Genomic DNA, 27,546 nt, shown 5'->3' on the forward strand with positions numbered 1-27,546 from the left:
TTCCCGGTGTCGGACTTGGGTGTCGGAACAGCTTTATATATTTTGTTATTCAGTGGTTTGGGTCTTTTCAGTTCCTACCTTGCCCTGAAGATGGCGATGGCGTAGTTCTGTCATGAAGTCCAGGAGACTCAGATAACCAGCTCAAAGAGGGGGATTTGGGCGACGTGTGGTTCGGCGCTGAAGGTGTTAAAGGGGGACTATAAGTAGGAACTGGTATGAGCTGCGTCAGTGTCATTGATAATAAACCATGTCGTTGAGAATAGGTTTTATTTAGGACAAGTCAATTGTGACATTAAGTACCACAGAGCCCAAAAAAGTAGGCTTTACCCTAAGTATATATTTGTCCCAGCTGAAAGCCCAGTTGATTGTGACAGTGTTCTGTCGTGTTAGTCTCTGCTCTTTAGGCCATGGGCATCGAGGGGGACAAGGAGACCAGGCACAGCCTACCCATTCTGTCTGGAGACCACTGTTGTATTGGGACAGGTCTCCGGTCATGGTCTCTCTGTGCCAAATTCAGACTATGCTGGCTGCCTGACTGAGGATTGTTGGTACTCTTTTCCTTGCAGATTAACTGCTCTGGCAGAGAGAAGGAACCTACAGACTCCTGATGAAAGTGTGAACCGGATTAATCCTTCCCATGGCATAAGGGCACTCGGACTTAGGCCTCTATCCTTCCTATTGGCCTGGTCACATTATAGGTTCAGTATGTTTCAAAACATGAACGGTTGAGGATTGTTCCGAAGTAATCTTTGCTGTCGAGCTCGTTCATTGGTCTGCTTCGAGATGGATGATCAGGTGTGGATCTGCTCTAGTGCTGCCTTAACTCTGGGTGTAACAGCATGTGTTAAATCGCAAGGTCTGGTTGTGACAGCATATGCTGTATTATCAGGTCTGGCTGTGGCAGCATGTTATGGTATATGGTTGTTGCAGTATCTGCTGTCTCTTCAGGTCTGGTGTTCTGATTTCATGCAATCCCTTTATGAAAATGATCACATTTTTCCCAAGACCAGGGTGGAGACAAGGTCCACCCTGTAGAAACATGGTGCACTACGTTGGGAGAGTACACAGCTAGATCAGACAGAGTACGCATAGTGAAGGGGCATGGCACATCCAGCAAAGACTTGGTACACTATCTGGCAACATGGCGAGCTATGAAGGGGATGGCACATCCAGCATATGCTGTCACAACCAGACCTGATAAGATTGCAGATACTGTCACAACCCGACCTGGCGAGATAACAAATGCTGTTACACCCAGAGCCAAGGCAGCAACAGAGCACATCCACACCTGATAACCCATCTCGAAGCAGACCAATGAACGAGCTCGATAGCAAAGATCATAAAGGGATTGCATGAAATCAGAACACCAGACCTGAAGAGACAGCAGATACTGCAACAACCATACCATAACATGCTACCACAACCAAACCTGATAATACAGCATATGTTATCACAACCAGACCTGTTTCATTGGCTCACCGTAGGGGAGTCTAATAGACAACACCGCAGTGTCCGTCGTCCGTCGTCCGTCGTCCGTCGTAGTCGATCGTCCGTCGTAGTCGTCCGTCGTCGTCGTCGTATCCTGTTTCAAAAACAGTGGCACGTTTCTTAACCGCTGGGGCTATGAACTTGAAACTTTGTACACAGGACCCCCCCCCCCCCCAGGTCATGTGACCTCTGACAATGAATTTCAGTCCGATCTGATTTTTGACTTGGCCACCAGGGGGCCAGAAGTGGAAACCTAAAAAGTGTGATATCTCTCTTATGAATGACTCGTTTTCGATAAAAATTTTATGGTAGGTTCTCCTAGTAAGGATACATCACAAATCATATGGGTTTTTGATTTCACCTAATTTTCAAGGTCACAGAGGTCAAAAGGCGTAAATTGTCCGTTTGAGTGTTACTATGGCACGTTTCTTAACCGATAAAGCTATGAACTTACAATTTGATACACATAACTCCCTACATCATATAACCTCTGACACTGAATTTCGGTCTGATCGGATTCTCGACTTGGCCACCAGGGGGCCAAAACTAAAAAAGGTAAAAAGTGCAATATCTCGCTTAATAGTAACTTGTTTTCAATTTTATTTGATGGTTGTTACTCATGATACATCTCATATCCTATGGGTTTGTGATTTGACCTAATTTTCAAGGTCACATAGGTCATATGGTGTGCATTGGCCGTTTGTGTGTAACTTTGGCACGTTTCTTAACCACTAGAGCTATGAACTTTAAACTTGGTATACATGACCCTCTAGGTCAGATGACCTGTGAAACTGATTTTCGATCCGGTCTGATTTTCAACTTGGCAACCAGGGGGCCAAAACCAAAAATTTGAATAGTGCCATATCTCGCTTATTACTGATTTGTTTTTGATAAATTTTTTATAGTAGGTACTCCTAGCAGGGCTACATCACATGTCATACAGGTTTCTGTTTTGACTTACTTTTCAAGGTGACTGAGGTCAAAATTCAAAATTCCACCGTTGAGTGGCACGTTATTCACTATTTGATATAGACAGGGTAAAATCTTTTTTCCTGGTCCGGTCAAGCATGGGGGTATTATCAAGATATTATTATCTTAATAATACCTCCCTGCGGGAATTGGGTCAAGTATGGAATTTTGACCTTTGCTCAAAAGTCGTGGAAAGTCTTGAATTTTACATTTCTTGGACTAAAAATAATGATTACTCCAAAATAATATGATTATAACTTTTATAAAATTTGAAAAAATAAGGTAGGTTAAGCAAGGGTAATCACTGAGCACATGGTCTGTGCCATTTGAAGCGGGCCTCAAACCCCAGTTCGGGTTCAATATATGACATACCTTCCATCTGCCACGCGAGGTCGGGCGTAGTTGTGCGTGTGTCAATTATGCTCGTCAAAATTCTAGGCCAAATAGCAAAAAATAGCCGAGATGACCCCATGTTTTCACATCAAATAAAGAAACTAGATGCATTTGGCTATCTGCTTGTGGTTTATGTCATTCCCAAATCATTCATTTTTAGCCGATTCAGGCCCATTTGAAGATAGCACACATCATGCTATTTCTTGGTGGATTCTTAACCATTTTCAGGATCCAAGTGGTGTCAAAGGTGGTGCCACCTATCGGTGCATTTTAGTGACTTGTGTTCGATGATATTTTTATGGTGGGTACTCCAAGCAACAATACATCACATGTCATACTGACATTTGTTGACCTAGGCCCTATACTAAACATGTAGCATGTTTCTTAACCAGGATGAATTACTAACCACCAAATATCTATACGGTGAGCACAATGGCCCTTGGCCGTTTCATTTTCTGTCCGTCATGGCAGCTGCGTCCTTGTTCCCGTTGGCAACGCAATCAATCAAATTATCTGGCCACACCCAGCAACGATAGTCCGACTAAAGCGGTCGCTCAATTTAATCGGTCAAAAGCACAAAAACTATTCTAGGAAATTCTGTTGCATTTAAATATTGATCGTCAAATGACTCTTTTTCTCAATTATAGAGTTATTTACATAAGAAAATGTCTTCTCGATCAAAAGATGGAAAATGTTGATCGTCAAAGGACTCTTTTCTAAATATAGAGTTATTTACATAAGAATGTCTTCTCGATCAAAAGATGGAACGAGATCGGGGAAGATGAAAAACTTTTGTAAACTTGATTTTTACCAATCTCCCGGGCGCCGGGCCAAATGTCCAATTTACATGCATCCGCTGAAATTGTCACATAGTAGGTCGAGTGAGGCTTGTCAACGATGATCACCGTTGACGACGCTTGGAGAATGCTTTTTTACATTCACTCTCCAAGCGTCGTCAATGGTGATAATCGATGCCAAGCCTGTCTCACTCGGCCTGCTGTGACAATTTCAGCGGGTGCATGTAAATTGGACATTTGGCCCGGCGCCCGGGAGATTGTTTCACATTGTCATTGGGGATCGGTTTCGGCCAATCAAACGTGGCCTTTCATCCGGTTTCGGCCACAAAGCTCCAAAATGGCGGATGCGATTACGGTTGTGGAGGGGCCAGTCAAAATAAAAGAGAATAAAAAGGTCAGTAAAGCTCCTTAAGTGAAACTGTGCCCATTTTTTCAATCATAATGACGTCCTCTTGTAACCAATCACATTGTTCTTTTCAGTGGAAGACACGATGGTGTGTAATTCGAAAGTTATCGCCAGCTGCGGGTGAGTTTTTTTCTGTTTTCAATTTTCATGCACTCTCTTATTGCACATGACTCATGATGCACATGCACATGCGCAACTTGATTTCCATAGACCATTCCATTCTTTATATACTGTCCAAATCACATTTGACATCCGTCATGCTTCGCGTCAGTGACATGCAATAATCATAGTGCACACGAGTTGCGTGTCAATGAAATGACGCACCAGTGACGCGCTTCTCTATGTTTCGCATATATTACGCTCAGCTTACGCGCGACATGGCTATGTACTGGTTAGCGCGTCAATGAGGCGCCAATGAATTACGTGATGTATGGGGTCATTTGTGATTTGACTGTAGTTAGGCGTAGCCGTAGATGTACTATAGTTAGTCTGTACGGTGTGGTGTTGGTATGGTAGGCCTATCATAAGAAGAAAATAAGCACACAACAAGGCAACAAGCAGTGCCAGATTTTATTTATTTTCATCATCATGTTTGCGATCTGGGTTAACATACTGATTGTCAATGTCATATATGTTTACTCTACTGTGCTAAATTTTTCAAGACATTTTAAAAATGACAGCTCACTAAAATCTCAGTAATGTTTTTGAGTCAACTGCATAACTGGTAGATACGTATATTTATTTTTCATTCATTATGCAGATTAAAATCACAGAGAGGAAATTACCTTTTCAAATGGCCGACCTTATTTGTTAGGTCATTTATTGGTATGTTGGTAGTCATATGCAAATGAGAATGACACTTATGACCTTTTCAAACTTTTATGTTGACAGTCTTTCATTTTATATCCAACATGTCCAATGACCAATTCAAAGACGGATCAAATCAAAGATAATGTGTGAAATCGTCCTACAGTTGCAGATTAGAATTTGAACAGATTATGATTAGGAGATTTCATAAGAAAGGATTATAACAACTCTTTGCTTTTTAAATATGAAGGCCCTTTTACCATTGATCAAGAAACAAAACAGCCATGGCTGTGAAAAAGAGTTTCCTTTTGAAAAAAATGGGTTAAAGTGTGTTGCCACCATGAAGGTCAACTCTGTTGGGGGTGCCAAGGCTACCTGGCTGATGATACAGAATACTATGTCCTTCAATCTGGACTACTGTTTGCCCTACATCAAGTCAATGGTTTTGCTCCAACTCAACACTTCATCACACAAACAAAGGTGATACACCCAACTTGACGGTCATTATCTTGTCCTCCTTTATGCAGCATTCAAGCAGGTGTGTGTGGCCCTTTGATTTGTACCCTCAATATTCCAACAATGTTCTTTATGGTCCTGTTTCATTCAAATGCGCCTGTTTAGAAAGTTCACAGTGGAGGTCCTTTTGTATGGAGGCGTATTTTCATTTAAATAATTGAGGACTTTCTGGACTGCGTGGTTCCACAACCATGACTGCTGTCGTCATGGCTCTGTCGAAAAATTGTTAACTAATAACTCCCAGTTGGAGGTGAACTTTGTCCCTTCTGGAACTACATTCTGTTGTAAGATTATCGATTGTCCAGTAGTACTTGGAAATACCAGACTTATTCCCTGGTTTTGACAACCTCTGGAATTTTGAATTCATGCCAGTTTTATTTGGCTGTTCTCCAGTGGCCATGTTTAGCCTGTGACATAAATTTGTGGTTGGTCGCAATCTGAATTTTAATCAGGGACTTCTTGAGAAAAATTTCATTTATAGAGTAGATACGATATAAACCTATGTTCTTGACAACATTATTGACATTTTAGATCCCATGATAAAATATGTTAAAGATCAGTGCGGGAAAAAGTGATAGGTTTAAATTTAAGTAAACTGCGTGTAAAGTTTTCTGTTGCAATAAAAAAATCTGTTGATCAGAGACTGTGAAGTGAATTAACCTTGCAGAGTGCACAAGGAAGTAAAATCTGCCTCAGTTTACCTGACATTTGACATGCTTGATTGGCAACTGCAGCTTCCAGTTCCACTTCAGATGTCAGAAGGGCAAGGTTATCTGAGAGACAAAAGCAATGTTTATTGTCTTTGTTCTGTGGTATTTCCATTAGAAATCTCAAAAGGCTCCAGGGCACCGTCTATGGTGCAGCGCCCTGCTTTAATTTATTAGATGGAAATGTATTGGCCACTGATGAAAAAAGGCAGGGCAATAAAACTAAATTTTGAAAAGGCAGGATGCCCTGCTAAAGTAAAACTCTAGCTGAAACACTATATTTTTGGAGTCTTGTCTTTGAAGTTCCAGAAGCCAAGTGGATATACTCCGGAGGAAGGAAAGAAAATTCGCTTGACTAGGAAATGTATGATCACTTCCAATCATCTGTCCTGATTTCAGAATATTGCTCTCGATATAAACATCATATGTTAGAAAATAAAAGGACTATAATACTAACTGGTAATAAACTCGAACAAAGCGTTTTTCATAACTGATTCAAAAGCATGAATAACTGAATTGAAGATGAGTTCGGCATGCCAAGAGTTATATTTTGTTCGGCCTGAAGTGATCTACGAGAGAGAAAAAAAGAAAGGCTTTTGATTTACTTTACTACACCCACACATCAGCAATCTTCAAATTCCTATGTTTGTCTCACACATATCAGTTGGGCTTTATCAGTATATGGGACGATTCAAGCTTTGTTTTTATACTTACAGTGTAGCCAAAGGCCTTTCTTTGCATTTTCTACATCAATCATCAGATTTTTGACATTTTTGTGGTCAGAATAATTACATTTGAAAATATGAATCTATTGTTTTGTTACCACCTTCGGATGGTTTTATTTTGCTTGCTGTTAGAAACTTCTGGAATCATCGTAGTTTAATAACATGAATTAGGAAGATAGTTACATGTACATATCATATATTGGGGTTACTTAAAATTAGAATATATGTTTCTGTCTAATTGTGAAGACTGGCTGCATGGATTTCATGACTGCATAATCTCACTTGATCATCATGCTTTAAAAATTCTGATACAACCCCTCAAGCATTTGTGAGGCTCCTAGGAGTTCTAGCCAAGGAGCCATGTGGAGCGAGCCACCATGAGCTTCCAGCCTGATTTTATTTAAATGTGGCCTCTGCTGGGAGTTAGTCATTTCACATTAAATCTTATAAACAATTACTCATACATCTTATTTAATTACTCATTTATTTACCTGAACCTTCATTACGGTGCTAACATTCGGAGCCAGGTGTGGCGATTTCCTGCTCATATCGTTAGTTCAGTTCTTTGTCTGGCAGGAAAAGTAAAAATGCTGCAAATTCTTGACCATTTATACTGTTCAAGTAAAACCTATTGCGCTGTTTTTTCGCTCTTGTTTCATGCTCTTTGGTACTGGTAAGTTTTTGTAAATCATCGAATTGTTGACTAAATGTTTTCCTTCTTTTCTAATTGTAGACCGACTCCACATTGCCATCCACAAAGACGCCATCCAGAGTCAGAACAAGGGTATATTTCCATGCCAGGAGTTCTTCACATTCCAGAAGGGGGAGAGAATCGTCGACAAGGAACGCTACGTGATCGCCATCACGTGCATACAACACGTTGTCATGATTGCGTTTACCAACAAGTCGATGATGATGGACTGGGAGGATGGCATACGAAATAGTCTTGGACGAGGTGTGTGTAGTACTAGTAGCGATGCAGTGCATTGCTTTTTTTCCGAAATTGAGACATTAAAAATATTGACTTAGCATGTGAGCTAACTTAGTTCATATAATTGGCTCTTTTAGACAATATTTGGCTCTGTAGCCCGAGATGTTGCGGATATACATGTATGTTGTTGTTCCTGATATTCTCGATCATCCCGAAGACAAGACCTCCAATTTTTCCAATCGAGAAATTTTTTTTGCAATTTTGATTTTCCCAAATCGAGTTTATTCTTGAAAATACAGCACTCGCAAAATATTTTCGGTTCACAGTATCATGCATAATTCTTTTCAGACCATGAATTCAGTGTCGTATTGGTCAGCGTTCCCTCACAGAGCAAATTCCCATCCGGTCCAGCTGTTCTGCACATCCAGCCTCAGCGAATCTGCCTGACGTCAGTCTTCCCTCCGAAATTCTATGGTGCATGGAACATGTGGGACATAAAGAAATACGGCATTCAGAAAGACAAATTCATTTTCGAGGCGGGACCTCGATCTGGTGCAGGTGAGTTGGAATCTCTTCGTAAGATAGAGGGAGCATGGAAAGTGGGTGATTTCTTTCGCACTGCGTCTAGAACCTTTACCTTCTCATTTTGGTAAATTCTATTCAGTGCATCCAATGGTGAATATGAGATTTTTTTCACAAGGGATATGCGATAAAAGATCAAAAGATGACAGAAGTTTTTGGAATAATGTTCTCTTCGTGCTTGGATTGGAGGAACCTGGACTAAGTTTGATATCAACAAGTATGGATTAGTCTATTGATATCAACTATCCACTCAAGGCAATGCTACATGACTTGTTTTATTGATAAAACAATGTAAACAGTGAAATACTCTTCTCTTCTGCTTTCTCAGACAGACAAAAAAGGCTGTCCATCCAGCGTTGCAAGTTGATCCTGGTCTTAGAATATATAGATGACCTTGGATGGGCAACAGGGGCTGCCGCATTTTAGGATTGCACTTTACAGCATCATCAGTTACTGTAGGAACTACTGCATTCTTGATCAATACAATTTCCTGCATGTATCAGTTCATTTTATCCCATTGTTTACATTATACGTTGTTTTATCAATAAACCAAGTCACATGGCATTGAGTGTGCTTTCCCTGCTTTACAACTGGGTTAAAGTTGATTCCAGGTCACTCCAGTCCATAGCCTGATAGGCCTGTATTTTAGTTGTGCATTTCAGTTGTACGACATTACCTGTTTAATTGTCTTATCAATTGAGGCCTTGATCGTATGCCAATTCTCCTGTCCTGTGACTGCCAGAACCTGTCCAGAAACTGTACTATTCAGATGTGTTTTGGAAGAACTTGTCAGAAATTTCGTTTTGATTTGTTGCAATCCCTTCCATCTCATTTTGGTAGCAAGGTAGGTTATGAATTGGGAATCGGATAGTGTATACATCTCTTCAAGGCTGGTCTACAGTGGGGAAAATAGTGGGCAGTACACAATTGGGTACACAGAGGCTGTAATTGTTTGACACCACCCTGACCACAAAGCTCTGGGGCTCTGTGGACGGCCAACTTAGCTCCGAAAACGGGCTGACTCCTGGCGTGCATCTCAAAAATTCAAACACAGAAGGAGGAGAAAGACTGAAGGATCAAATTTGGCAATAATATTCTGGGTTTTTTCATAACAATAACATGTCAAAGCGGTGACCTACATTTTAAAGAATTCTTGCATTGGTTTTATCATGACCTTTTATCAATTGCCTAGTTATTTTGGTAAATTTCCTTCACCTTCCGTGTCAGTTAAAATTTTGGACTTTGTCCTGTTCCATATTTGGTAAACTGATAATTCACACTAGGTTTTTCCAGGTATTTGGTACACTTAGCTGATATCCCAGCTATTTGCTCTAGAAATCTCATTATCATTAATCTGCCCAAAGTTTGAATCTCTTGACATTCGATGGGCAGACGCCAGGTGTGTCATCATAGGTGATCACGTGCAAAATCACAGGTCATTTTGCCTGGAGCACAAGCTGTTTTCATGTCAGTGCCACTTGCCCACGCACGTTTTTCAATGTCGGAGCTGCTAAATTGACTTGTGATGATATTGTCCTCAAGCCTGAGTCCACCTGGTTTTCCCATCAATCTTTTTACAAATACAGTAATATCAATGAAAATATCTGTGGCAAGTGAAGTACTCCTTATTACCATACATGTAAAAACAGTATAAATGAAACCGTTGGTGTGGAGTATCTGATCGGATTATTGAACTGAAGTTTCTTGTTGAAAAAATTAAAATACTGTACGCTGAAGTTACGGGAACATGCACCAATTTACTATGCATGTGGAACCTGATTGATTAAATCACAGCTGTTAACACAATCATTATAAGACACCTGCTTGTTCTGATGCACATGATGGCAGTTTTGTCTGGCTCAAATGTTTGATCAGAGGCCTATACTGTTTAAATATTTGCATATAAATTTGATTGTTGCGTAATCGTTTTTTCATTTCCACCAAAAACTTATTTTTTGCTCCCACTGATGAGCTGATGTTTATTTTCAGTTGCTGGCGTTTACATTCTGTCGTCATTATATTGTGAGGAGATCAACACCCTGATTAACCAGTGTGGTGCTACATACGACAGAACGTGGCCTGATCCTCAGCCCGGGCTCCGCCAAATCACAAGAAGTAAGTTTAATGTTAACATGCCTCAATTTGGACACATCCTGCTCTCTTTAATAATCTGGACATATTTCAAGTGATTTCATAGCTTTTGTGTCAAAAATCTGTCTCTCTTGATAAAAAATCTGCCTTTCTTTGGCATAATTATGAGACTACATGCACCTGGCTTTAAATTTGATGTCACTTGTAAAAGTAGGCAGTATTTTAGAGAATGTGCATGTTATTGAATCAAATTTTTAAAACAATTTGAAAATTTTATGTACTAATACATTAAACCATAAAGTCAGTTAGATAATTCGTCTTCACGATATTATTAACCAAATACTACCCTGAACTAGGTCAAGTCTCGAGAATTTTACAAAGTAGCATTGTTCAGTCTACCGAGTTGAAGTTTATGACTTGAATTTTAATATTGACTTTACGGTACTGCCCTTTGAGAATAGAAGATAAGCAGCCAATTCAGACGTTAGTTCATCCAAGTGAACATAGGTGACACCACTTTTAGATGCATATCAATTTGTACATCCCTTGCAGTTGGCCTATCACCAATATGCACCAAAAAAACATTTCCATCCCACTTTTAAGTCTGACATTTACCAAACAGAGGTCACCTGTACTCATTAACAGGGCAAAAATACTCTATATTTGGCCTATTATATTGAAATTAGGTTGTCAGAAATAGATTGATGATTCCTCTGATTTTTACCATGTGATGGTTGTGATACCATTTGACAATTGAAGATGACATGTATTTTTTGTTAATTTTCAGTTGATTAGTTATCTCCCATTGTTTATGATGAAGTACACTTAACAACCTCCTTGTCAAATTTTCTGCGGTGCAGTTTGACAACCTTTCCTTACAGCCAAAACAACTCCTCTTAATTTTCTTTTCTTTTTAAGATGGTGTTAGTTGTGCTTACAACGTCCTTATAAGATTCACTCTTTCTCTTTCAGGGGCAAGGATAAGAGAACAGCTCGAAAAAATACGGCCGATTAGTCTGACAGCGAGTGTCAAAGACTTTACAAATACCCAAGTCAACGCAGACGTCAACTTCAGATCGAATGATCAGTTAGAACATGTTGAGAGCGGCACCCTAACCAGTATTGAGAATATTACGAGCATCGAAAACATTATCAAGGAGCGTTTGATGTCCCAGTGTGATGTACCAAAGCGTCGATCGCGAAGTCTTGAAACGAAGGATTCAGAACACTCGGAGGAATTGAGATTAAAACCGCCTGCAAAATTGCCTCCGAAACCCAAACCAGTTGGTCAGGTTTTAAGTAGCAGCACATCAGTTCCAATGGGGTTAAGTGCTCGCGGTATTTCGCCAAATGGGCGTAGTTATGTGCGAAGTGGTGTGCCGGAATCGGAAAAGAATTTGACTCCCACTTATAAAAATGGCGGCAGCGACCGATGCAAAAATGATCAAAGCTGGGCTGATGATGTTTTCCGTGCTGTCAATTTGGAGAAAGACTTGCATCACTCCAGCAGTCGAGAGATATTGGCTGATTTGAATGCTAAAAGTGCCTCTCGTGGGGATAAGATATCTGTGCCAAATAATGACAGTGTCAATAAGTGCTCAAGCAGTGCACCGCCTGTCCAAGGTGATACTGCGCCTGTCTTCCTGCCAGTTCCAACACCGCCCCATTTGAAAGCGGACAAACCACCAGCGCTTCCGCCAAAAGTTAAATCTGTCCAAAAGGATGTAACCGATGGTGCTGATTGCAATGTGCCTCACGATTATATCAATTTAGCAGGTGACCAGGAGCAACAACCAGCTATGCAAAACCAAAATCAAACTATGCAATCCAATGCAAAAACATTCCAGAGTAGTCCACCCAAGCCGGGACCAAAAACAAATCATCCACGCTCAAGTTCTGTAGAACCTAACCACCCACGCTCAAATTCGGATAGTTCTGACCAAAAATCATTTGGATATCTGAGACCAAATATGTCTGTGCCAAATATGAGACAGACAGCGACCAAAAGTTACAGAGGATCGATGCGCCTCGAGGAGATTGATTTGCGGGGTTTTGATGATCGAGAGAAAAACTATATGTACGATGTCAAAATTAGCAACGATTCTATTGTGCTTTGTTCAGATACGAATATTGCCGCCCCAAAACCGCAAAAACCAATGAACCATTCTTATGTGAACTTACCTCAGCCTTTGAATAAATTGACTGTGCCTCCTCCACCAGTGCCGCTGCCACCCTCACCAACCGTCACCGCAGCAGCTATCAGTGTAGCAAGTCCAACTACGGGAAAAGTCCATGTTTATCAAAATGTGCCCTCCCCCACTCCTTTGAAACCAGAGGTCCCGGAGAAACCTGAAATGCAGAATGTTCTACCTAAACCAGATCAACCAGAAGCAAGTGAAAAACCACTATCAGAGAAGAGACATTCCTATGTAAATCTTCCCCCAGCTGACTCCGATATCCCAATATCTGATTACCTCGATATGAAGGCATCACCGGAACTTGAAAGGCCACGTCGACCTGGCCGACCTGCAAACCTCGTCATCAAAACATCTCCAGACTCTGCTCCAAGTAGCCGCCGTCCATCTAGTCCCCTGGAATATATTGATATGAAAGGAGTTGATGCGCCCACCAGTCCTGACTATCTTGACATGGGCAATGGCAGTGAGGCTGTAGCTTTACTTTCTCCGGACGCTGACTCTCCATTTTTGGATTACATCCCGATGAAGAGTCCAGTGACGAAGGAGCCGAATGAGGACTATCAAAAGGTAAAGGCAGAGGATTACTTGGAGATGAAGTCGGAAGACCCTGCCGCTCAAGGATTACCTCGTGTTCCTTCGACAGCAAGTTTCAAAAAGATACGGAAACTAAGTGATAATTCTGATTGCGGTTCTAGCTCCCAGATGTCCCTTCTGACCCAGGATTTGTACGCTGAGGAAACAGGTAGCAGTAACTACATCAATGTGCCTGAGGATGACAGTTTGCTGAAGAGGCAAAGTGTTTGCAGTATTGCCACTAGTTCAAGGTGGACGACTGACACAAGTCGGGTCCAAGGGAAGGGTAGGATTGGCCGATCACAGAGCGTGTGTGTTGGGGGCTCAAGTCCAAAACGACACTCACTCATGCAGTATCATAGCATGGAAGGTGAACTTGATGACGAGTTGAGTACAAGACCCCTCTCCTCGATATGGAAGAAACCTCCATCACCTGGTCCAAATACGAAATGTTCTATCGACAGTCGCGATGACAAGAAGGAGAATATCCCGAACAGACCTCGTGAGCCGTTCAACAACCTAATTCAACCGCATGCTGAACATAGCCAGAAAACCAAAGGAAGGCTACCCCGTCCTCTCTCAACTTCGAGTGTTGAGCCGCCAAGCCCAAAACCTTCTTCAGGAAAGTCTTCCTTCTTCAGTCGCTTGATTAGGAGAAGTACAAAGGACAAGAAGAAGAGCAAAAGCCAAGACGATATCTTGGATACGGATAAAAATGAATGGGTCGTGATTGATGTTCCGTTTGATGCACCTCAACCGCCAGTTCCGCAAGTGCAATTATCGCAGCGCCGCCCGGAGAGGTCTGCAAGTCTTCCAATACGCCACGTGCAGACGTCTCCTGTGAGGTTGTCTTCCGTTGCCGGTGCTGATTGTAACGTTGACTCCAATCTTGGCACCATCAGTTCATTGCCGTTTGGGCAACGTTTGTCTTCTTCTGCTGAGCACCAGTATCACTATATTGACGTTCCTGGTACAACTCCGCCCAAAAATGATCAGCGAGTCGATCCTATCACGACTCGTATTGACCGTGATAACAGATCTATTACTGACTCGACTGGCCGTTTAGGCTCAACTGTTGGTGGTCTGCGAACTTTACCCGAAGAATCGAATTCACGTTTTCATGAGGTGATCGTAGGAGCAAAGAAGACATCCCCTATTGCCACGCCAACGTCTACCCGTGAACGTGCTGCGTCTCAGCCGATTCCCATTACATCCCCAGCAGCTCCTCCACCATTGCCGCCTCGGAAGGTATCCGTTCCAGTCTCTCCTACAGTGCCACGACCGCAGCAAACAACACCCTCTATGCAACAACAGAAAATGCCTGTCAACTCCGACTATGCCCCAATATGGAAGGCCAGGAGTTATCTTGAAAAACGGAAGGGTAAGTTTAGATATATTCTCCTATGTATTTTTCTCCGTGAAAATTTTAGAGGCGTCAGTGCTGTCTATAGTAGATTGTTTGGACACATCCTTCATGACCATTCAACTCAAATAGATTTGAGGAAGATAATAATATGTCATCTGCATTGATCTGACTATTAAGGCATTGTATTAGACTGTCTTTAGGGAAAGGGTTATAATAAATAGCCTATTGTTCACATATTATTTGCATGTTTTACATGTAGTTTTCAGGTTTTGCATTAGTATGAATCAAATGTTTGTTTTACAAATATTCCGTCGCCTAATACACAAATAAATTTCATGTATTGCTCTGCCATCTTCATCTCGATTTTCAGTTCATGACTCTGACACAAGGTGGCTCTTTGCCTGGATGTGTGTTTTATTCATAGCAAGACATGACCTGATGCATCTTTATTACCTGTCTTCCTTGCCAAAAACCTTGGTGGTCAAGATGTGATGACCCCATCAGGTGAAAATCCATCCATCCATCCATCCGTCTGTCCATCCGTCCATCCATCCATCGGGCCGTCAACACGGAAGAAATCTGTGTTGACCTAGTTTTAACTTGATTTGAATTTCTCGCTCTCATGTAACTCCGTCCATCCGTCCATCCATCCATCCATCCATCCATCCGTCAACACTGAAAAAAATCTGTGTTGACCTAGTTTTAACTTGATTTGAATTTCTCGCTCTGATGTAACTCCGTCCATCCGTCCATCCGTCCATCCATCCATCCATCCATCCATCCATCCATCCATCCATCCATCCATCCATCCATCCATCCGTCAACACGGAAGAAATCTGTGTTGACCTAGTTTTAACTTGATTTAATTTCCCGCTCTGATGTAACTCCGAAGGTTGTGGGTTCTATCCCCCTTCAGGGCCTCTTGTTCTAATCAAAGCGACTCCACTTTTCGCTTTTTTACACATTTTCTTTCAGATGCAAATCACGCCTCTGTAGGGCTTGGCAACTTGGTCTTTGTTGGGAGTCTGTGCTTTTGATGTTTTTCTGCTTGGTCTGGTCTATTCAGCTGTTGTTATTGGCTCCCAATGACACAAGAATAGCCCCCCAACGATTCCTTAAAATGACTGGTTAGCCGGCGCGTTTAGTTGATGTATTGAGGGGCAACAGCACTTTGCTCTCTAGCTCACATTTAAGCGGTTAGTGTCTGATGAGACACTGTCTACTTTCAAACTCCTACCTCTGCAATACTAACAGGATACGAGAGCCCCCAACGATTCCTTCAAATGGCTGTTTAGCCAGCGCATTTAGTTGATGTACTGAGGGGCAACAGCACTTTGCTCTCTTGATTAGCTCACATTTTAGCGATTAGTGTCTGATGAGACACTCTCTACTTTCAAACTCCTACCTCTGCAATACTAACGGGATACGAGAGCCCCCAACGATTCCTTCAAATGGCTGTTTAGCCAGCGCGTTTAGTTGTTGTACTGAGGGGCAACAGCACTTTGCTCTCTTGATTAGCTCACATTTTAGCGGTTAGTGTCTGATGAGACACTCTCTACTTTCAAACTCCTACCTCTGCAATGCTAACGGGATACGAGAGCCCCCAACGATTCCTTCAAATGGCTGTTTAGCCAGCGCGTTTAGTTGATGTACTGAGGGGCAACAGCACTTTGCTCTCTTGATTAGCTCACATTTTAGCGGTTAGTGTCTGATGAGACACTCTCTACTTTCAAACTCCTACCTCTGCAATGCTAACGGGATACGAGAGCCCCCAACGATTCCTTCAAATGGCTGTTTAGCCAGCGCGTTTAGTTGATGTACTGAGGGGCAACAGCACTTTGCTCTCTTGATTAGCTCACATTTTAGCGGTTAGTGTCTGATGATACACTCTCTACTTTCAAACTCCTACCTCTGCAATGCTAACGGGATACGAGAGCCCCCAACGATTCCTTCAAATGGCTGTTTAGCCAGCGCGTTTAGTTGATGTACTGAGGGGCAACAGCACTTTGCTCTCTTGATTAGCTCACATTTTAGCGGTTAGTGTCTGATGAGACACTCTCTACTTTCAAACTCCTACCTCTGCAATGCTAACGGGATACGAGAGCCCCCAACGATTCCTTCAAATGGCTGTTTAGCCAGCGCGTTTAGTTGATGTACTGAGGGGCAACAGCACTTTGCTCTCTTGATTAGCTCACATTTTAGCGGTTAGTGTCTGATGAGACACTCTCTACTTTCAAACTCCTACCTCTGCAATGCTAACGGGATACGAGAGCCCCCAACGATTCCTTCAAATGGCTGTTTAGCCAGCGCGTTTAGTTGATGTACTGAGGGGCAACAGCACTTTGCTCTCTTGATTAGCTCACATTTTAGCGGTTAGTGTCGGAATGATCATTGGATAGAGTTACGAGAGTCATCGTCAGGATTTGGTTGCTAGGATATCATGGCAGAAGTTGACTGACGGAGTAAGCTACTGGTTCATGTTTATTGTCATCGTAAGGTGCTGTGAAGTCTCGTTATTCTGTACGGTTGGTCCACGACGCGATAGGGGATTAATTCGAACATTATTGGTTCAGCAGATGGTAAGATTAGTTTGTTCTCCCATTTCACTAATCATTATTGTGGAGAGAACATTTCATTTCAGAGTACTTATACATTGATCTTGATGATGATGGTGCATTTTCCAGTGTGGGGCTCCCAATTTGTAAAACTACTACCTTGTCGATGCTAGCCGGTAGAAGGGCACCCGTTCTAAGAAGTCTATCTCAAGTGTCATAGGCTGATGTGAAACAGATGCCCCCAAAAACCTGCTAAATAATAGAGTCGAAGCAGTATTTCATTTCGTACACTTTGAAATAGCACAAAAAGCACTTGAGAGAACTTTGTACAAATTTGTAAATATCTCTGTTTTTGCTGACCAGAACCTTTTGGCTAGTTTGTTGTGGACATGCATCATATTATTACCCCAGGTCATGCCAGTTGACGATGATGCAACCATTATTTTATGATGGATACGTTCTAATGGTCATAACAGCACTTGGGTCATCTCTGTGGTGGACGTATTTAATTTCTCTTGGGGCTACTGTCCATTATTGATAGTGTTCATTATTAATATGTTGCATTATTATGAGGTTATCACTGGCGTTGCAGAATTGGTGTCAGCTACATTCAGTATATGAGAGAAATTGTTCCTGTTTTTTGGCAAAAGTGAAAATAAAAAAATGTTGATCGTCGAAGGTTTGCAAATTGGTACAGAATATTTAAATACAAATCGCTTGATCAGGAAAAGGAAAGTGAGTCTCCAGATTATGAATTTCCCATTTCATCAACACCCACAATCAGCCCCACAATTCACGCGGGTATTCCTCATATTGAGGTAAAATTTAATGGAAATGTCATCCATAATGCCTTCCTCTATCGCTGTCATTCTTCAACCAGACTTCCATTCCATGAACCCTGTTGTGCTACAACAGACATCCACATCAGCCTTATTGAACACCATTCTCTGAGATGCAGAAATGTTCGTTCTTTATTGCTCTTAATATCATTAGTTCACAGGAATGAGTATGCCTCCCATTTCAATATTTCTTAATGTACCCCTAGCGGCTTGTGTAGTGTCAAGCAGAGATATCCGTCTGCCTAACGCTCACAAGAAATGCACTGGCACAACAATCACTGGCACGATCAACCCTGAGGAATCCTAATCATGATAACATTTTAAAGAACACAATTCAATTCAAAATTTTTGCCTCAGAAGATTCTGTGATCTGATGACATCAGTGGATGTATGGGCTTTCTGGTTGTCCTACACATGAAGTGAAACTATGACTGGTGAAGTCTTAAATGGGTGTGCTGTTGGTATTTTTAAAATCGTGGGTCAGGAAAAAAGAAATGCAGTTATGCACAATGCCATAGTGCATTTATCATGCATGCAAGTTTGCTGAAACTTGCTACGTATGTAGTCAGTCAGTCTCAAAGTGCTTTGACAATTTTTACACTATCGACAGGCTGCCACTGTCACTGATTTCCCACTGGCAAATTCTAAGATCGTTTCATTGGTGATGCACTTTTTATAGCATTCCTTTTTACAGACTCCGCGAAATGTCTGCATTTAGGACAATCATCAAACTTCTTTTGTTGGCACTAAAAGTAGTTAAAAACCAGCCCCACAGCAGATGACAAAATCTGGCATTACCCATTAAAGTTACATTTGTTCTCAAGCTTCCAGATTCTTCCTCCGTTTGGCTTTGCATTTGTATATAAATGTAAGCTTATACCCTTTAAAAAGTTGAACAGTGATTGCTTATTATTAAGACATAACACAATAGAATGCTTTTCGCCCTATCTCTATCATGCTTTTAGTTTTATTGGAAAATTAAGACGTCTAAGTCATGATGACATCAATATGATAAACATACACATATAGAGCTACCTCTTTTTAAAAGGGGCCTAAAATAGTTATTCATAGGTTCATTCCTCCGTCTATTCTTATGCAACACCGTCCAGCTTATCCAAAAATTATCCTGGTATCGTTGATTTACTTATACGCTTGCTATGTCATCCTCTCCCACGATTTCCTTGGCACTGTCATCCTCGCTAATAAAAGGAGCAAAGTTCCCATCCGGATTATATCCTAGGCAACAGAACAGACAACGAAGGCAATGTACACAGTGTTTAACAAGAACTAGAGCAAGTGTATGAAATATACAAGACATTTAAGGAAAACTTGGTCTAGATAGATTGAAATTGACTAATTGTCTGACATAATGGATTGAATTCCTGGCAGTAGTGCTAACGGTGCCTTTCAGGATGAAAGGCATACATCAATCTTAGGATGCTTTCCTGGTTGGTGACGTCTTTGAGAACAGTCGATGGCCATCAGACGTTTTAGGACGATAACCCATATAGACGAAGCAGAAATGTCGAGCGCATCGCAAACATTAGTCGCAGTAGTTGTTTTCTTTCCTAACGCTAAATCAACTTTAAATATTGCAAGTCTAATTCCTTTTGAGGGGTACTAATTGATAGTCTTTATAAGATGCACTTTATTTAATGAAAATTTAAATCGTGGCTTACATTACTGGATCTCTTTTGAATTAAATATTTTCTTGAAAGTTAGGGTACTGGTTGAGCTGATGATTTAATTCCCATGCAGTAAGTTGCTAATGACCTCTGTGGCGTGGAAGAGCTTTGAAGTTTGTGAGAGAAAAAATAGGAATGGTGATAGTGACTGTTTAAAGGGGGAATATAGGCTGATGCTTGGGGTCCAATTGGTGGCCTCTAAACTCAAACTAAGATCAAGTGGTTATACCTTCATCGAAAGTGACTCACTTTAACTATTTAAAAGGTTTGTTGACAGATTTCATGTGTTGCCGAGATTCCAGGGCTCTCTTGGGACCAATTCATCAGAAAGGTTGAGCTTTTATCACTTGTACTGCAGAAATATTGGATTGAGATTTCACTGTTTAATAGTGTCATGAAAACATGATGGAAAATTTGCATCGCCTATCCAAAACAGTGTTTTGAAATTGGCTGTGATTAGAAAAAAAAGAGGGCGTTGCATTGATCTTTGGTGGCAATGTATTGCATTTTAGTCTTATAAATAAGCTGACATCCGCGTAGGATGAAACACCCTCCCACTGTAATCCTTATTCTGTGTTTAAAAGCTTCCTTTGAACCTGGGTGCATCATCATTAACTCATGTTATTGGGATGTTTAAGATTCTGTCCATATATCCAGTGCGTGGGAGGTGACTTCTTTAAGATTCATGACAAAGTGTAATACATACATAATAGGCTAGCATTGTGAAGGCTGTTAGTATTCTCTGAATACCATCAGTGTTGTTGGTGAAAACCGGAAATGTTGATTGTTTGAGCAGAATTTTAAAGAAAGTGTAAGGCCACAAAGCATTGTGTGATACATGAACCTGAGTGATACAATAAGATGGAACCATTCGAATCCGGTGCCATGGAAACTTCGGACCATATTCTTTGTGAGAGAAACATTTTGCAATACCATGGAACTTCCCTTTGATAGCAGACACCTCTCTGTTAGGGACTAGTGTTTGGTCCCAAATTGTGGGTTTCCATTCAATTTGACCTCTAATCAGGACACCTCTCTACAAGGGACAGTCCTAAGGGTACCCTACCTTAATTGGTATTTCAAGAAGGTGTTCCAATTATTGAACGGTACCAAAATATTCCCAGTGATAACTCCAAAGATTAAATCTGGGTCTGACATTGCGCATGCAGTAAAAGGTTCCCAAACATTTTTTAAGAGGCCCTGTGTATGTCCTGTTGACAGACGTTAATTAGGCGATGGGCTTTCCTTTGAAGTCAGGAAGTTTTCACTGTAGGCGCATGAGGAACAATTATCAGTTCAAAGCTTTTGAATAATCTAATATGTGGGTTTCATGTTTCATTCAGAGATAGAGGATGTGGCAATTAGCATAATTGGATTTTCCCTCTAAAACTTGAATATTGATTTGAAAGCTAAATATCAACAGGGACATGGTATTAGCTCATTGAGAATATCGGGTGACTTTTAATTTGATGTGGAAGGAAACCTATCCATGCTGTCGAAGAGAGTCACCCTTTTGATCACATGAAGATGTGCACCAACTGGGAGTCAAACTTCCCACACCGTGATTTAAACGGCAGTTCCCTCTATTTCTTAATGCTTGTTTTGAAACCCACATGCATCAGAGATATCACTAGAAGACAACGTCTCTCTTTTGCAAAGCGTTGAATTGTCATCTTTTGATTATAACTGACTACATCACATTGAAAAGATGAAAAAATTATGAACTGTGGAACAGAATATTTTCTTTCAGCATTTCAATGATAAGAAGCTTTATGAGTCATATAATCGGCTAAAACTTTTTGCTTTTGTGATTTCCGGGTTTTTAAAAGTTTTAAGCTGGCATGTAGTATCTCAGTATCTTGGTGATTACTGGTGTAAAATTTAAGGGGCAGACGAGTTTTAAAGTCAGATAAAAAATCTTCTTCAAAGTTTAGAAGTGATTTTCTTTCATTTTGATTTACTAAGGTAATCATAGTATGTAATTGCATACATGTATGCATGCTTCATATCTTGCATCGCGAATTCGAAAGCTCTGATATAGCTCGAGTTGGACTGAAAATTATGGTATTTTTTTCCAATCGGGTTGGAACAAGCAGCTTTCATCTACGAGACATTATGTTGTCTGCTCGCAATCGATGGAACAACAAGATAGCTGGCTTCTAATGTAAGTCTGGATAATAGCTATTAAAAAAATTCTTTCGTCTTCCGCTACTGTATTATCTGTCCCGTCAAAGAGAGGAATTGATACTGCACTGGAGGTGTTGGTTGTCTCGCAAAACACTGTGAGGGTGGAACTAAAAAGTAGGCCTAAACCGAGGCAGCAGTGAAGGTTTTGGGTGAAATGATAACTCCACCTGATATGATACGAACGTTGTGCGCCTAAGATCCTATTAGCGAACTTGAAGATTTTCCTGACTTGTGCCTTTGAGGAGAAATTTGTTGTAAATTTCATCTAAGGCTAATACCATTTGCTGTATGTTTTTCACGAGCCTACGCAATCCCATCTTAATTCAATTTGTACCATTTGACGAATTGCGGGAATTCTACCAAAGTCAGGATGCAATTGATCAAGTCATCGTGAGTTACATTCACCTGAGTTCCCAAATCGATTGTGGTTGTGAAATGTTTTTCTTCCTAAATTTAATCATTGGATGGTGGATAATTGTAAGTTTATGATCAGCGATCGTCACTAGCGGGGATAATGAGTGCACTGAGTGAAGACTTATTAGCTCTCATGCGTGAGCTTATGTCATCACAAATATTCTGTCGTCTGTCGGTCAACAATGGTAGCACGTTATCACAGTGACAGTGTTGCGTCTCGACTCGGGCTTCGTCACAAGGACATTTGTCAGGGCGTCCCACCCTACCTTGGCAACTTACCAACTTACCTTGGAAGAGCCACCCTACCTTGCACAAGAATTTTGTAAAGGGTTTCTATTGGACCTCCCTACCTTAAATTGCTGGCCACCCTATCTTTTGTTGCACACTGGCAAAACTTCTTGAATATGATTTGGGTACCACCTCACCTTGAGAAAACCCTGTGGAGAACACTGAGACTGAGTGTAACAGGATTATCCCTGTATTGTAAGAACATTGAACTTGATCTTCTTTTTGTGGTGAGATATTGGTCAAAAGTTGTTATGGCAGTCCTCCATCTTTACCTGAAGACAGTAACGTGGAAATATTGCCTATGATATTTCCGACAATTCATAAATTCACTCCTGTCTTCTGTTGTGCTGAGCACAATGTCCCAAGGACATTTCATTTTGTCCGAATCTGAAAGCTGTTGATATTACCTTTGCAACCTTCCATTTTAAGTTCGCCCCCCTCCTGTATAAAGATGACTAGTCATGACTAAATTATTGTAGTATCAGTCTGGGTCCATATCAATATATGGACTATTCCACCACAATAAATTACTACCTGTCCAAAATATGTTAACTGCATTATTTTTAAAGGTCAAGTGATGTCTATAGGTGAAATGCATTAATTTCAAATTTGCTTATCTGAGTGTCAGTTGTACTGAAGAAGAAAGGTTGATCTATGAGCTGTGACACTATTGTTTTGACCCGAGAATTACTGGAGAGAGTCATAAGACGTAGTTTTTAAACAGGATTTCTGTTTAAAAGTTTACAGCCACGATTGGATAGCAAGAAAAGAGTCACCTTTCGCGCCTTAACACATGAATAAAAAGTGTCAGTCACCGATATGAGAGAAATATCATTAATAGCTGTTGTCTTTATCATGAGTTACTAATTTTAAATTTGTTAAGTGATGGCTGATCATGTTTTAGTCACAGATAAGACATCGTGCCTGAAGCCAACCTGGCAACCATCGCATATGAATAAAACAAGCTCTGCCTTTATGTCTTGGCGGGCTGGAAGAAGGTGTATCCTGTGAGAGACAACATCGGGTTGGCTAGTCCAGGAGTTGATGACGATGTTTATCCTGAGAGTTAATTATATGGTGCGAGTGTGAGAGGTTGAACCCTCACCCTGCCTCATCAAGGCATCACAGCGAAACTTGGCACATGTTGCTATAAAGCTTGGGGTAATGAGACATTTGTTTCACCATTGTCTGCCTTTTGTGAAATCTGAGTACATCAATTTCTTCCATTACCTCCTGGTGTCATTTAGGCTCATCTTCTCGGTGACATGCACCTTTTTTTTGCTGTGACAGGTCACATATGGGTTTGTGTTAGGGTCATCCTGATTGCCACAAGATGAATCTCCCTTGATGAGAAATGACAGAAAATCAGTGATACAGGCTATGGTAGCTGATGATAGCGTACTTTTGGCAAGGAAGAGACCTCATGTCGCTCATAATTGTGGAAGCCTCTGATCTACACACTCCACTTCGGTGAAAGTTCCTGAGGTGTCACATCAGCTGATTCCATCTTCAGGGCATTCTCAGCTATGTTAGGTCCAGCGCTGTACGAGGCGTGACGTTATTAAATCTGTCAGCCAGGGCTTATGGATGTCTTCACTGTCGTGGGAGGACTGGATAATTGTGGATCAATAGGGTAGACGTGTTTCTGATTGATTACTTGGGGCTGAGGAGGTGATTTGATGATGAAAACACCTAAAGTACTTGTGAGTTGTTACTTTCAGGATCAGAATGTATTGTTTGGCATCGAATTGCTCACTCTCTGGATTGATGATTAGATTTTAGGTCTTTGATCGATTCGGCATGGTTATGCGTGATGCCTGAATTCAGTGAGGAGGCCGGACATAATTCAGAAATGTCCTCTGCAGAGCAAAAACACTCTGTTGCTTTGGCGTTGAATGATTCTCACAAAACAAGAATCACTAAAGTATCATATCTCTTTTTTAGCACATGCACATTTGGCCCAAAAATACATTATTTTGGTTTTCTGTGTGTATACTGTACAATTTAATGAATAGTTTCTGGCAGCAACCTCGAGGGAGATTCAGAAATGTTAATCATGCTTTGATTTGGTAATTTGTATGCTTTCAACAATATTTTGAGTAATGAATGGTTCCGAAGGAGACGTATCTTTGATTGAAGGAGAAGTTTGGGCTGATTGATATCTCTGGGGGTTTGGTGCTTCTGTGAATCTCGGTGTGGTGTGCTTGTCTAGGGGTGTATTGTGTTGAGGCATTTGGATCTTTGAGCATTGTAGATAAAAGAATTAACAAAGGATGTTTTAGTCAATTTTGTGTTAGCTGATGTGCTCATTATTTATTGGAGAGCACAGCCCAGTTCCTGAAACTGTGCTGTGATCATGCAGTAAAGAGGGATCAGCCCACCTTAGAATATGAATAAGGTAACTTGTTCTCAGAATATAACCTTGAGAGCTTAGTTGAACATCTAGTCCAAAATCCAACCTTTGTGACTCCACTTTGTGAGATTGTATAGGGTCTTGGAGCCATGTCAGAAATGATGTATTGGCAGTATCACTGCTTGTCTCATAACCCCTAGTGGCCCAAGATGGAACTAATCAGAAAAATATCAAGGCCTACCTGACCTGTTTAATAATCGTATGGGTGGAAAATTACCTTATGTCTGGCTTCTTTCCAAGCTCTAGGGCAGGTTTGTTATGACTCCTATACTTATCTCAGTATTACACCAGACAAGGGCAATTTCGTCATATTTGCAGGAGGCTTTTATATTACACAAGTAGGCCTAATAGTATATGTGTATGTAATACTACAAGAAATAATATTGATGATAATACATAGCTGTCGATATTTTGACAGGGTTAATAGCTGAATTTACAGAGGAAATATGCACATTTTTCCTGCTACAGTCGGCCTCTTTGATGCAACTATCCCGGACAACTATTATTGACTTGAATAAAGTTATCGAGACAGTTTCTGGACAGGGTTCTATCCCTAATCAATTATCTCTCTCAATTTCGATATATCAATATTGTTATCTTGAATTATATTTGACATGCGTCAGAAAGTGTGGATTATGTCTGGACTTTTCAGGCCTGCCTATTTGTGTTGCAAGTGACCTTTTCGCAAATCAACAAGACTGTCACATGTACTAATGACATTACCTTGCTAATTTGAACTAAGTCCAGTTTGCACACGCCATTCTGTTGGACAAGTATTAAGGAGTTTACTTTCTGAGGTGAAGACCTCATCATTTTTTCAAATTCAATGAGAGAACTTAACATTGACCCTAGATTACAATACGCTTTCAAAAGAACATTGAAAGGAAGAGGATAACTTTTCAAAAATATCTTTTTGGACTCTCTTGGACCCTGGATTTCTCTCCTGAAACCTCTCCTGTTTTGGCGGTGTGCTGATATTGTCAACCATTCAAGCTGGTGTCCTTAACCCTGAGCACTTACCATGATTGAATTAGACTGGTAGATGCCATTCTGTTGTTATGGCCCTTAAGGGTTCGATAACGATTTTAGGAAGTCTTGCATAACATGTGGACACAATTGGTTGTTTCAGTGCACACATCTGGCCTTGCACTCTTTACTTAAGCATGGACCATCAAGGGTTGTTGTTATATATGTGTGATTGGCGGTTAGTATCGGCTACCCCTATTGGCCTATTAGTTGGCCTATCAATTAGGCGTTGAATTTATATTTATACTACTGTTACCTGATTCCTATGTATGCATATGTTGATGGGCATCGCACAGGTTTCAAGACCCTTAGGATTTTTTGAATCCTCTGTGGTGCCTTTAATGTATCCTGATCTTCTTAACAAGATTTAACAAAGTTTTCAACATTGGAACCTCGACCTAGTGCTCTCTAGGATATCTCAGACTCGGCATTCAACCGACCTTCACTTTGAAGAGGAATCGATACCAGTTTGGATAGTTAGTGGTTGCACAGCATAAATAGGAAGAGAAACCTCACAACAACTACCTGTATCATGTCTCAAAATTGTGTGTAGGTGGGATTGCTATGGTTTGTGTACTGACAGAACATAACATATGCACTTGGTTGTCGGCCAGATAAACGCAACTAAAACTCGGTGGATGAGTTCCAAATCATGTCATGAAGACATTTCCGTCGACGATACAGGAAGTGGAGTTCGCGTCACTCGACAGGAAGTTACTATTCGGCAGTAATAAGAAGTTACGGAAGAGATGTAAGTTGGTCTTGGAAAAGCAGTATCATCTTTTTAAGCATTTGCTCGGTATTGGGGAGTCATTGTTTCAAGACCCTTAGGATTTTTTGAATCCTCTATGGTGCCTTTAATGTATCCTGATCTTCTTAACAAGATTTAACAAAGTTTTCAACATTGGAACCTCTACCTAGTGCTCTCTAGGATATCTCAGACTCGGCATTCAACCGACCTTCACTTTGAAGAGGAATCGATACCAGTTTGGATAGTTAGTGGTTGTACGGCATAAATAGGAAGAGAAACCTCACAACAACTACCTGTATCATGTCTCAAAATTGTGTGTAGGTGGGATTGCTATGGTTTGTGTACTGACAGAACATAACATATGCACTTGGTTGTCGGCCAGATAAACGCAACTAAAACTCGGTGGATGAGTTCCAAATCATGTCTGTGAACTATATTGGCATCTGACAATCGTTTGGCATTCACGCATGACTTTTTGCAAAGGTTGCACCATTTTGCTAATCGGTATTTTGGATAACAGGAGAAAACATCATTGAGAAATATCATCGGTATTCCATGGATCATGATGAAGGAGGAAGGATGAAGTAATTCTTCTTGTATCAAAGGTTCTACGTGGATGATCGAAACACACGAAACAATCATATAGAATCGTCACGTATCATGGAGATACTATCAGTCCCAATGTTAAAACAAATCAAATCGTTTAGCTTCCGACGAAGGAAGACATTTCCGTCGACGATACAGGAAGTGGAGTTCGCGTCACTCGATAGGAAGTTACTATTCGGCAGTAATAAGAAGTTACGGAAGAGATGTAAGTTGGTCTTGGAAAAGCAGTATCA

General features: G+C 40.9%; 1 protein-coding gene across 1 annotated transcript in view; it reads left to right on the top strand.

Annotated features, from left to right (window-relative positions):
- The first annotated feature begins 3,984 nt into the window (after nucleotides 1-3,984).
- Nucleotides 3,985-27,546, top strand: part of LOC135486666 (uncharacterized) — a 46,395-nt gene continuing 22,833 nt past the window's right edge. The window contains exons 1-6 of the mRNA XM_064769697.1: nucleotides 3,985-4,041; nucleotides 4,128-4,173; nucleotides 7,542-7,763; nucleotides 8,088-8,297; nucleotides 10,311-10,436; nucleotides 11,385-14,564. Of these exons, the coding sequence (XP_064625767.1) occupies nucleotides 3,985-4,041; nucleotides 4,128-4,173; nucleotides 7,542-7,763; nucleotides 8,088-8,297; nucleotides 10,311-10,436; nucleotides 11,385-14,564 (3,841 nt within the window). The remainder of the gene's footprint in view (nucleotides 4,042-4,127; nucleotides 4,174-7,541; nucleotides 7,764-8,087; nucleotides 8,298-10,310; nucleotides 10,437-11,384; nucleotides 14,565-27,546) is intronic.

The sequence above is a fragment of the Lineus longissimus genome, chromosome 1 (genome assembly GCF_910592395.1).
Source record: "Lineus longissimus chromosome 1, tnLinLong1.2, whole genome shotgun sequence".
NCBI lineage: Eukaryota > Metazoa > Nemertea > Pilidiophora > Heteronemertea > Lineidae > Lineus > Lineus longissimus.